General features: G+C 34.1%; 1 protein-coding gene across 2 annotated transcripts in view; it reads right to left on the bottom strand.

The window, feature by feature from the left end:
• Positions 1–12,510, bottom strand: part of CALN1 (calneuron 1) — a 139,401-nt gene that overhangs the window by 88,196 nt on the left and 38,695 nt on the right. For both annotated transcript variants that reach the window (XM_072415952.1, XM_072415943.1), the window contains exon 2: positions 8,259–8,386. In XM_072415952.1, the coding sequence (XP_072272053.1) occupies positions 8,259–8,379 (121 nt within the window). In that variant the 5' untranslated portion in view covers positions 8,380–8,386. The remainder of the gene's footprint in view (positions 1–8,258; positions 8,387–12,510) is intronic.

Here is a 12,510-nt window from a genome sequence, read left to right on the forward strand (position 1 = left end):
TAAGTTTAAGACTGAATGTTATATTTTCAATGACAATAAACAAAAATCCAGATGACAATTTTCAAAGTCAAAAGAGTCATGTGTGGGTGCCATTACCTCAAACAACCTTACAGACAAGGGAGCCTGAAAATAAACATAATGCAAGCAGGAATTCAAACTGAATGCTAACTTCTCTTAAAGTAGAAATATACCAGGATATTGATTTATACCACATTGTTAAAAAACTACTAAAAGATATCATGCATGACTTTCCTTATGCTATTTAAGTCCCTCATATTTCTTAATATTGATGTTTAGTGGGAGGCAGCATTAAAGCTTTATTAAAAAATATAAAATGGATGTTTTAATGATATCCATCCTTATATTTACAAAGTAACTGCGCTTACACATAGACCAGTAAAGAAAATTTCTACAAGCAGCTGTTAAAATTGGACTGCAAAGGACACCATTAGAGGGAAGGGTTACTATTAAAATAACCCTATAGATCTAAATAACTAGTCTAGTTAAAAACGCAGTAAAAATTACCAGAATTAGGAATGCTGTAACAAATGTTGTTTCAGTCAAGTGTGTAAATTTGAAAAACAAACTTATTAGTGCAGAGCTTTTGATTTTCATCTTGGAGTTGCTTGGGTGCTTCAGTCTGGCTACCAGTAATCTGGAGCTCCAGGGAAATCTAACGACCAGCTTGAGATTTTGAGAGCATTTCCAACACTGGCTTTTGGAGTCTGTATGAGGAGCTATGGATGTCCATGAATCTTTCTATTGAAATTATCCCTACCATTGTTACATTTGCACTGGAGTCTGCTGGAGCCAGACAGATAACACAAGGCTTTTAGCAAGGCCTCTGGGCAGGAAATTTAATTTCATCTTATTGAACCTAGTTAGTTTTAATGGCAATAAAAAGTTTGTTGAATGTTTTACTCGGCGTGGAAGCTGTGATCATTTAAGAGACGCTCTAACACTGCTGATATTCCCACTGTCCCCACATGATGATGGGCAGACAGCCCAGGTTCCCCAGGTTCACTGGTGAAAATGTATCCTCTCCAGCCTTGGAGAGCTTTAATAAATCAGGCCCATAGCATCTGTTAGATTCAGACATAATTTCTTCCCAGTGGTAGACATGGACAGCTGTAATGGGCAACTGGTTTTACTAAAAAAATCATAAATGGCCTTCAACAGCCACTTAGTCCTCCTATTTTGAAATCTATACAAATCATAAAACATTTTATCCTGTTACATGAGATTACATTACTTATTTTGTGATTCTCAGCTTTTTTTGGAACCTGTGTTTGATTTCATCATATGAATGTAAGCTGACAAGAATTAAAGTAAAACTATGGGCAAAATCCAAATCTTATATTATTAATTCTGTCAATAGGAATAACATTGCATTTTTTGTTTTTAGAGTATACATTTGTATTATAGTTTTTATTATGTGTTGATTCTACTAATAGATCTGTTAATTACAAACCAGATAAGACTGGCAGGGAGTTTTAAAACCATCAGCTTTTGTTCATTAAGTTTCAACCTTTCTTCCAAGTGATAAAAACAGTTGCTGTAACTGCTCAATATGTGTTAGCTAAAGCATTAAAGTGTATGTTTAGCCAAAATGTCTCTCTTTTAGATCGATTAGGAAAGGATTAAAACTCCTGTCAGTTTGTATCGCTATGTACATCCCACTAAGATATATTTACTCTATATTTCCTCTATTTTAAAACTCTAACATAAAAAATGATGGAACATTTTACAATTTTACATCTTTCGGTAGGGAACACGCTTAATTTTATACACAAATTCTGCCTTCTCCTGTTGCTCCTCCAGTAAAGGAACCCCCACCTAATAGAACAAATACAGTACATGACAAAATAACCTAACAGGGGTTTTGAAACCTAACTATTCCATCACAGCCTCCTGCTCGTCTTTCCCAGCATAGTGTGTTAGCTAGGGCTGGAAATGCTGTGTAACTCCCTGAAGAATGTTGAAGAATATAACAACAGTCACTTCGCCAGGCACTTTGGCAATTGACATTTCAACTGCACCAACAGTACAGGAGGAAGAAAAGATTAGGCAAAGTCACTCCATTAAATGTTTAGGGTAAGTATATTCTTTTTAAATTTTTTTGTGTCTAAAACTTTAATAAGCCTACTTACCAAAAATGGCAAGTAATCATACCGAGCATAAATCGGCTTAAAGTATCCTTTTCTTGTGTTCGTATTATCTCCAGGGTATAGTGATATAGTACACATATTTTTAATTCTAGGTCAAAAGGATTTACAGGGACATATATCTGTTGGCCAACAGAGACCTTCATGAAGAATGAAAGACCTAAATAGGTTTTTCATATTTTCACAGATAAATTCAAGTTATTCAGTGAAAGAGAGAATAATGATTTCAACAGAAGTTACTGCTAGTATTGATAATATTCATTATAATTTGCAAAGCCTGACTAAAGTTTAAATTGAACAAGGCAATTTCTCAAAGCAATCATGTTGATTAGTGTAAATTATAAGTCTTACCTTTGGGACTGAACATTTCCAAAAACCAATTTTGTAGCTGTGCTTGAATGTATATATGCATATATCCACATAGGCTTGTGATCTATTGTGCCTTTTATTTTCTTGTTAACAGATTAAGAACTTAAATTTGCTCACCACCTACCTCCCATCCCTTCAACCCCTCTCCATCATGCAGACACATGAAACATGTGAAATATTGGTAGTAGTTCATGGTACTTCCTTGGGTGTCACATGCTCACATCTGATTGTCTCTGTCGAAGCCTAAATCCTGACATGAGAAAATATTTGTAGTGCAGTGTGCAGGAACATTTGGCACAAAAGTATTCTGTAAACCCTTTTGTTCTGTCTGTATTCACTTATCAACCTGCTTATAAACTGTTAGTTGTGGAATTTGAGCTTTAGTTAGGTTTTAGGTTTGCCCACGGTTGTTCTTAAGTAGCACTGATGGTAGAACTCACAAGTCTCTTTATAGACCCACAGGTAAAATAATTAGCAGGCTTCATTTGGAATGTAATGACACTATATTGCTACAGTTTTTAAAAGAAATTGCGTGTTGGATCTTTTTTAAAAATGTCACAATGATCACTTCTCTGACATACACCTTAGAACTTTTTTATATATACCAAGGAAATTTATCATGACTAAGATATGGAGGCACTGTGGTTTGTGACTGGCTTCCTAATTCTTCATGTTGGCAGAAAGAGTGAGCCAAAAAATAAAAAAATAAAAAGCTGTGAAGATTTATTATGTTATATGCAACATTGAAAAAAATGTTAATTGTACCCAGTATTTGGTAAAAGCTACTTTCCTCCTAATTTCCTCCTGAAATCTGCACTCCATACATCTCTCCAAATCAATCATTCTGTAGATCTGTGCTTCCTCCGCCTCCTCTGCTTCTTCTTGAAAGTTAGATTTTGAGGGCCACAGATTCATACCAAAGTACCAATTTTTTACTTATTCTTCATCAATAACAAAATTAAAAACTTAATGATTATATACATTGTAAATTGTAAACATAACGGTATAGATTGAAGGCTTCTCTTCCCTCTCTACCACTATTTTTACAAAGGATCTATTTCCTATTGTCAACTTGTGTATAATTATATGGTTTTCATTAATATATAGTGTTTGCATTGTGAATCTCTGTTACAAACATGCCTAATGAAGCATATAGAGGCGAAATGCGTTGGGTAATGAGACTTTTAACTGCCTTACTTATGAACTTAGATAAATAAACATAAATAACCAATATTTTAAATATAGTTCTTATGTTGTTATATGATACTGGATGCTTCTCAATGTTACTGATTAAAAACAAGAAAAATATTGGTATTTTGGTAAAATGTTTCTAGTTTGAAACTCATCCATGAGAATTCTTTTTTATTCGAATTAATATAGGAGGGCCTTTCTTTACACCCCAACGTATTCATGAGATTTCCCCTGCCATATAGGATTTTCTGTAATGTTTCCACACCAGTCATCACATCCTCAATCATCACAACAGCTTTGACATAAAGAAGCAAAGCTCTGCTCCTCTAATAGGCTGGTCTACTCCATACAGAAGCATGGCAATTGGAAAATGGTAAGGAATGGTAAATCAGTAATAGGGAAAAGATTAGCCGCTGGGAGACCACAGGCAATACTAACGACACAGTCGTTTGTCCTCTGCCTGCCTTTCTCTTTCTCTTCCAGATTTCTTATTTATTTTAAACTATATCTAAAACTAAACAGACCAGGAAGCAGCTTTCTCACAAGCCTACAATGATAGCTTTGAATGGCTTAAAACTGACTTGTGGATTATACGGATGCTTGATGAAGCAGAAGACCATTGATTTCTGGAAAGCTGTGATGTTATGAAAAGGAGAGATATGTGCCAGCTGGTAAAATGATCTCACTAAAATGATAAGCTACTCAGAGAATGCTAAAACTATACTGTTGACAGTTGCTTATAGACCTGCTGCACATGACACAGAGTCTAGAGACACACAAAGAGCTTGTAGAAATTTTGAGAAATTTGTAGCATTGGGTTGACTTTTTCTCGTTTTTGTTTATCGTTTTATTGTTATTTTTTTCTGTATTGTCCGATATTTACGAGACATAAATAAACTATATGGACTAAAAATGTTATAGGCAAAGGTACAAGTCAATGTCAGGTCAAAATCAACCAATAAATTTGCTTTTCACATTTCAGGTAGTTTGTTTATTTATTACTTAGTACAGTCAGCATATGGAGCAGGTGGAGTTAAAATCAGTTTTTGACTTACATCTCCTTTCAAACATAAAATTACTTAAGCTGAACTCTGGGCAGAATTTTAAACTATTCTTGCACTGGGGCTCACCCCATATTGTTTGGGTGAAACCCTACTTTTTACCTGCCATGAAAAAAGATCTTTTACTTACATTATCCCTTACTACTGCATGGATTCTCCACTCCATGAGATCATTCCCTGAAAAAGGCACTTTCTTCTCATTTACATTCAGTCAGTTGCAGGCCTCTACCTCATCACATGCAATGCAGGACCAGTAGTCCTGCATTTTGAGGATTCTGATGGCCAACCCACAACCCTTAATGTTGAAAGTAAGAAAAGAGTGTCAGCTGAAGGGGGAGTGAGAGATAACGTAAATAAAAGTGCTCAATAATGTTCCTCTTATAGCAGTCGATTACATTACATTTTTAACATATAAACTTTATATAATGTTTTTTATTACCCCCACAGTGAAGACTGAAAGGGAAACCTGCAGTGCGAGATTGGGTAACATGAGCAGAATCAAAAAGAAGAAGGAAGTTGGGAAGTTATGGACTTACTGGACTCTGTTTGCAAAGGGATCAAGGGCTTTTCACCAGTAAAGGTGTTTGTTTTTTTTTAATTAAACTTTCTCTTAAAGTAAATGAGCATTTAACTCTTTCAATGAGGGGGTATGCCCACTGTCAGGGCAGTTTTAAAATTTCTCCAGAAATCAGCTGTAAGCCTGTGTAAAATTTTCTTTTTAATATAAAGGCTATTTTTAATTCTTAATCCTTTAAAATTACTGTATATGACAAAAGGCCTTCACATACGCAAGTATGAATATGAAAGAAAGAACTAAACGTTATATAAAAGCAAGCCATTGTTAAATGATTAAGATATAAAAGAACATTGGCTCTCTGCTGTTAGAATGATTTGTTGAATAGATGAAGCACATTGCATTTGTCCTTATATAACTCGGTCAGGCAGATGAGCATCTGGGTGCCACTATCTTCAGTTCAGTGATGCTGACAACTGTTAACTACTGTTTGCTCCAAGCTAAACACAATAGAAATACGTGTCTGTTTTTCTTTTCTTATGTTCAACGCTTTCCAATGTTTAATTAGATTTTTTTTCTATCAGAATTCTCTATAACATTAGCTATATATAGATGTAAAAAAGCAAACATACCTGAACATGCTGACTGTTCTTTGAAAAAAAAAAAAAATCACTTATCCAAATGGTTCAGTGAGTTGTTAAGCATTTTTAGGCATAATCCACAAGTAAAGTTGTGTTCATTTACTACCACTAGAGATGGTTTGAGTGTTTAATAACCTTAGACAGAGATATTTATGGCAGACTTACATGTATTTATAGGGGGCTATTATTAAGGGGTGAGTCATTTATACGTAACAACACATTTTGCCACCACTAGAGGACCATAACACAGTAACATAACCAATAGGTGGTGTTATGGAAACCCAAATTAAAGTTGAACAATAGCCTCCCAAAATATGTTACATTATTTATTTATGAGTGTATCTTTACTTTTGTTTTTCTCTTAAACCCCTAGGAATTTCCAACAAACACACTTAAATTATGTCAATAAAGTCAATTAGGGTTTACCTAAAATAAATTCTTGTGATGATGTGGCACTACTCCTAAATTCATGGAAGAGTTGCCATCCTCATATAGGTTGTGCCTGCTTGCATCATAATAGAATAAATAAATAGTGTAGGAGGTGTGTCTATCAACCTATATGGCCACATACAAAATAACTTTTCACATTTTTACCATTGATCAGCGTTTAACTATAGTATAGAAAGCAGAATAGTCAAGGGCCAGCTTGCAGTTTAGCAAGGGTGCTTTGATTAAACAACTGATTGATTAGAATTTTGGAATCATTTAACAAATAACATTATTTACATATAAGCCTTTCAGCAGTTTGTTTAGCTGAAGTTAAGTTTGTAACTTCTTATTTTATTTATTCATTGCACCTGCTAAGAAAAAGATCACAATGTTGAAAACAATCACTTTAATTTACTGTTTCCTCAGCTAATCAATGAGCAGACATTTGTCCTTCTAGATGGCTCTGGTTTGTAAATTAGCCTGGAATGTAAAATGCTCTTTAGCTAAGTCAAAGCCTGGGTGACATTTACGCATCGTCTTTTAAATCCCGATTGAGTTAAGGTTTGTACTTAAAATGTAATATTTACATTATATTTATTGGAAATAATATATCTAGCTTAACATCATGATACATTGAAAAAATGAGTATTTTCATTTCAGTAAGATGTCTAATAAACTAAAATATATTTGCTATTTTTTGTTACCCTTTTTTGTGTCTGTTCTGTCAATATCTGGACTTTGTGATGCTCTATACTGCATTTGTCAGGATATTTGTACGGACTGTCCCAGTAATGCTTCACATTTTGTGACCTATTTACATGTATTGTATCATGTCTTGTTGTTATTTAGTTCCCTAGGTATCCTGACTGGGTCATTTGCCTGTTCTAATGATCAATCTGTATAAACATCTGTTATGCGCACTTTGACGGAACTGCCCTACTTATTTTTACTGTACTCATATAGATGCTCTTCAGTGTATGCAACTGTTTTTGTTTTTTTTTTTACATATCACACAGCAGCATGGTGATATACAGCATTTATTTTTGCAAATATGTTAGAATAATTATTAGTATATTCCTAATAATATATAAAAACAGCTGCACAGAATAATGTCTAACCAGATAATTAAAATAACAACCAAGAAACAGAAGTTAAATAGCAATTCATTCTCAAGTGACTCCTCTATATGAGTTATGGCAGGTACCATCACATTGTAACATATGCAGTAACTAAACAAAAATTTGAAATAGAGAAGTTGTACATGCATTAACAAGAAATAAAGATAGAAATTCCACACAAGTCACACTTAAAAATATATATTGTTACCAGTGTAAGGAAGGAGCTGTTTAGGAAGTAACTATATTATAGAACTCTGGCCTCCTGATAAAAATTACCATTCTACAGCACCTTAATACACGTGCATCTGCAAATAAAGTCTTCTAGTAGACCCTACTTAATGTCACATAAATACTTGTTGATCTAACAGGGAATTCCACCTACTAAAGCTGGTGTGGCAACAATGCTGCACTACAAAAGTAAACAGAGCAAAGTTTTCCCCCCACATGTAGGTTGTGCCTGCTTTTATAATTCGTTATAACTGAAGACATTACCTTAACTATATTTTTAATTGAACCATCTATATATTAATGAATTTATTGTTATTGCTGTAAACAGACCAATATAAAACATAGTTTTTCTCATTAAAATCTATTCGACATGTTGCCAATATAAAGAGTATATTAATTCCAATAGAGATATATCAAAGGTGTAAAGGTGTAAATGTTTTTCCTATACAACAATATGATCACCAAGAATAAATGCTTATTTTATAGAGGGGTATAGTGCAACATATTTTTTTTTCATTACCCATAAACTTTATGAACCTTACCATCTAGTTCTTCCACTGAGATGTTGGCAAGCTGCTCACTATCGCTTCCTGTGGAAAGAGATCGATTCAAGTAGTTATTCCCTTTGTACAACAAGCCAGCAGTCACATGATGGAATGGCATCTTCTTCCTTTATTTAACAGAAAAGACAATGTATTAGGAAATATCAAAATACCCAAAATAGTTCAACATTTGCAATTATGTTTAGGTTTGCATTAAGACCATAGCTTTTGCTGAAATGCACGCCTAATTATTAAAGATAATTGTTTTTAACACCTGAAAACTTTGTTAGAATATCAGCACTTTTTTTTTACATTCATAAATGTGGCAATTAGGTAACATGTTTGCCACTGATATTTATAAGTACACCAAAGGCCACAAGACCAAACCATCTTGAGCACTACTTTTTATAAATTCTGATTGTCCCAGTCAATCTTGAGTTATATAAGTGACATTTACAGAAATAGAGATCAACAAAGTGGTGATCTGGTATTAGATTGCCACACAGATGGTGGTTAATAGCAGCTGGTAGCTTTTTTTTAGGTGTCACCTTCAGCCTTGGTTATTTTTTCTTTTTTTTTTTTTTACACATTTTATTTCACATAATCCAGTTTTTATTGATAGCAAGGGCCTGGCTGGGAAGCAGATGTTCCAACTGAATTGATTTTATTTCTATGCACAGCAGCACTTGCAGTAAAAAAAAGCTTTAAAACAAAGTATCATTGACCTTTCTAGCTGCTTCAGATGTAAAGTTAATATTTCTCAAATACCACAACAAAGACTGTAGAATTATGTTTTAGTCAATTTCTAACCAGGTAAAAACATCTGGTGGTTCGTAATAGGGGGGCAAGCAGGTTTCTAAATTTCTGGTACAACAGAAAGCAATAGAAAGGGAGCTAATTTGAAAGCTAAGGATTTTTAAATTTTAATTTCTCCACAATGCATATAGACACAAGGATGAACAGAGGTTTTTTTATTTGGTTCTATTACTGCTATTTAAACTTTTTTCTGCTACAACATATTTTTCATATTTATACTGCATGTTTCACCATTTTTTCAGCCAACTATAGAGCTTTTGAAAGTCTGCTTAAACAATAAATCTGTAAAAGCTTATTGCTCATGTTAATATTTTAACTTACTTTCTGATTTAAACAATTTAACTAATAATTCATACATGTAATACAAAGACTATTATATTTTTAGTAGTGATTTTTAAAAGTTAGAAAATGAATGAAGTCAGGCAGGAAACAAACAAACAATTAAAGTATGTTCAATGTAATTAAATTTCATATCACATATTTGTTCAGAGAGCAGAATACATTTTTAGGACCACTAAGCAAAATAACCAGCTGACTGAATTAGACTGCATATACTCTGCATAAAGCTCTGGTGTAACCGTGCAAATCTACAATTTATATAAGTTACAATTACACTTAACTGAAATGTTAAGAAAAAAAGAGAAGGCATGTGAGAGCTATCAAGGCAGCAGGCACAGAATAAAGATTATGATATGAAGAAGGAAGAAGTACCGGTAAGTTATCTCCTTACAGGTGCAGAAGGGAATAAAAGAGGATAGTGGAGGAAAAGTATAAATTAGTAGGGAATGTAGGTAAACATGAAGAAAATATTGAATATAATAAGGGCGAACAGTACAACCTACCAACAGTAGTAAAATTGTAAAACTAAACTACTGATGCTAGGTATGCCTTGATCAGTTTGATAAGTCTGTGCTAATAACAATGCTTGAAATTTCTTGAAGAATATATGCTTTGGTAACTTATTCCATGAGTTCTGCATTCCTCATGTATGTGGAAATACATGGGTAGTTAGTTTGTTGGACAGTAAGTAAAAACTTAAATGGCAAGCTTAATCCATATATAACGAATAAGGTAATTTGTACACTGTGCAGGGTAAATCATAGCAAGATCACAAGGATGTTGTCCAGCAATGCCACCTGGCTAGCTAGAAAAAAAAAGAATTTTATCAAAACATTTAAAAACAAGTATCAGCTCATATACATGCAAATACATGTAAAAGTTTTATGCAAAACCAAGAAGAACTTAGTAATTGTGATCCTCCTCTAGCCAATGATATAGTGGCTGCTCCCATTGATGCATGGTAGGTGCTCTTCAAAGGTGAAAATGTACATAAGAAATCTAAAATGATATAGCGTACCTGAAAATTTGTTCTATGTGTGAAAATCATTAAAAAAGCAACTTAATCAATTCATCAAAACCAACAACAGAGGTACAGATTGGGATCAGTAAGTGCACACTAATGAATTCCTCTGTCTCTTGTGTCTCTACTGCTGTCAGCACTCCTGATTCTTCAATTCTGGACCTGACTGCCAAACTGACAATCCCTGCAAAGAGGATAGCTCTGTATCTGGTACAACGTCTAAAAACACAATACTGATCATCATGTTAGTTGGAAACTAATGAAAATGTTTAAAATTCTGTTCTTTTCTGGAAAAACTGGTCCAGTTGGAGGGCAACACTAGATTGCCAGGGTTGAAGATGACAGCACTATGACTAGTGAATGGCTACTCATTCCTGTTGCCATATCAGCCTACACAGACCGCAGCTCCTACACAGCCTACACGTGCCCTCCTTTCCGGGACCATAAGGTTCCTTTTTTGGGGTACTTACCTTAAAGTTCCCATCCTCTCCATTGGAGGGACTCTCCCTATATCCACTGATTTCCCCCATGTGCTTTCACATACATGTGTGACCTATCTTCAAGAAATATATACTGCCAAGTTAATTGTGTTCAACCTCACTAAATGCAGCGTCACCCTTGAAGAAGCCCAAGCTGGGTGAAACGTGTCGGGTAATCGACTTAAGTATGCAACAGGATTGTTAATATGCTGTATATTCTTGTTAGAAGCTCATTGTCTAGAGCCCTTGAGGGGGCTACACAAGAATGATCTAGATTTTTTCCTCCGGTCATTTCAAAGTATGAATTTGTGATAGGTATTATGAGAGTTAATCATTAATACAACTTATTGTTTACCAAAAAAAAAAGCCTTCTTTATGCTTTATTTTTCTAACACTGTGACTAGACTATAACATTTTTGAAAGGGTCTTTGCTAGTATTTCATTCATTAGCAGCAATGCATAGTTATTGATTGATTTTTTTATTAATTTTTTGCTTTTATTTAGATTTATATTGGTTACTGTTTGTGATCAACAAAGCTTTGGAAGTTTTGTTTCTGTGTCTGAATGTTACTTCATGAGTCATATGTTAATTGTCAGCTCATTTTCTTGTTATTTTGAACTTGTTTGCTTATGAAGCTGTGTTTTTTTGTACATGAATAAAAACAGATTTTTGTACATGAATAAATATAGATTTTTTTGTACATGGGAAAAATAGGACATCCCCTGAAAACGAGCCCTAATGCGATTTTCAGAGGTAAAATAAATATAAGACCCTGTCTTATTTTCAGGGAAACACTGTAGATGTAATTTTCTGCACATATATTTAAAACACCCATAAAAGACTCCTGGGATATAATCCTATATTAGGCACAAAGCATTAAGGAAGATACCAGCACAATGGGCCTGATTTAATAAAGCTCTCCAAGGCTGGAGAGAATACACTTTCACCAGTGAAGCTGGGTGATCCAGCAAACCTGGAATGGATTTCTTCAAAGTAATTTGCTATTTTCTAGCAAATGTTTTGAATCCTGGACCAGATCCATTTCAGGTTTGCTGGATCACCTAGTTTCACTGATGAAAGTGTATCTTCTCCAGCCTAGGAGAGCTTTAATAAATGAGACCCAAAGTAACGGAACAATAGATGAAATCTGTGAATAGTAAATGACAGCTAATATTTCACAGAGGAGTGTTGGAAATAACTTAAATCTTATTTATCAGAACATGATTGTCCCAGGTAGTAGTGTTTGCCTCTCCAATATAAATTAGATTCTTCCTTTTCCAATAGAAGAAATTACCTAGATATATTTAGTGGCGGCACAGTCTGTCTAAGGCATCTCTAACCTTGGAAAAGTTCCAATATTCCTAAGTATTGATTATTTTTATTTTTACTTTAAGTTTGGACAAATCATGTAGGCTTGTGTACGTACAACATAATTAAATGGCGATCTGTAAAACAAAATCAATAACAAATATGTAACGGCATTACTCAAAAAACAGTAACTAAACATTAGCTGGAGCCCTTTATAGTGGCAATAAAATATGTATAGAACATAATTCTCATTGAAATGCAAAATGTCTGCAAATGTTTGAGGGATGA

The sequence above is a fragment of the Pyxicephalus adspersus genome, chromosome 1 (assembly GCF_032062135.1).
Source record: "Pyxicephalus adspersus chromosome 1, UCB_Pads_2.0, whole genome shotgun sequence".
Taxonomy (NCBI): domain Eukaryota; kingdom Metazoa; phylum Chordata; class Amphibia; order Anura; family Pyxicephalidae; genus Pyxicephalus; species Pyxicephalus adspersus.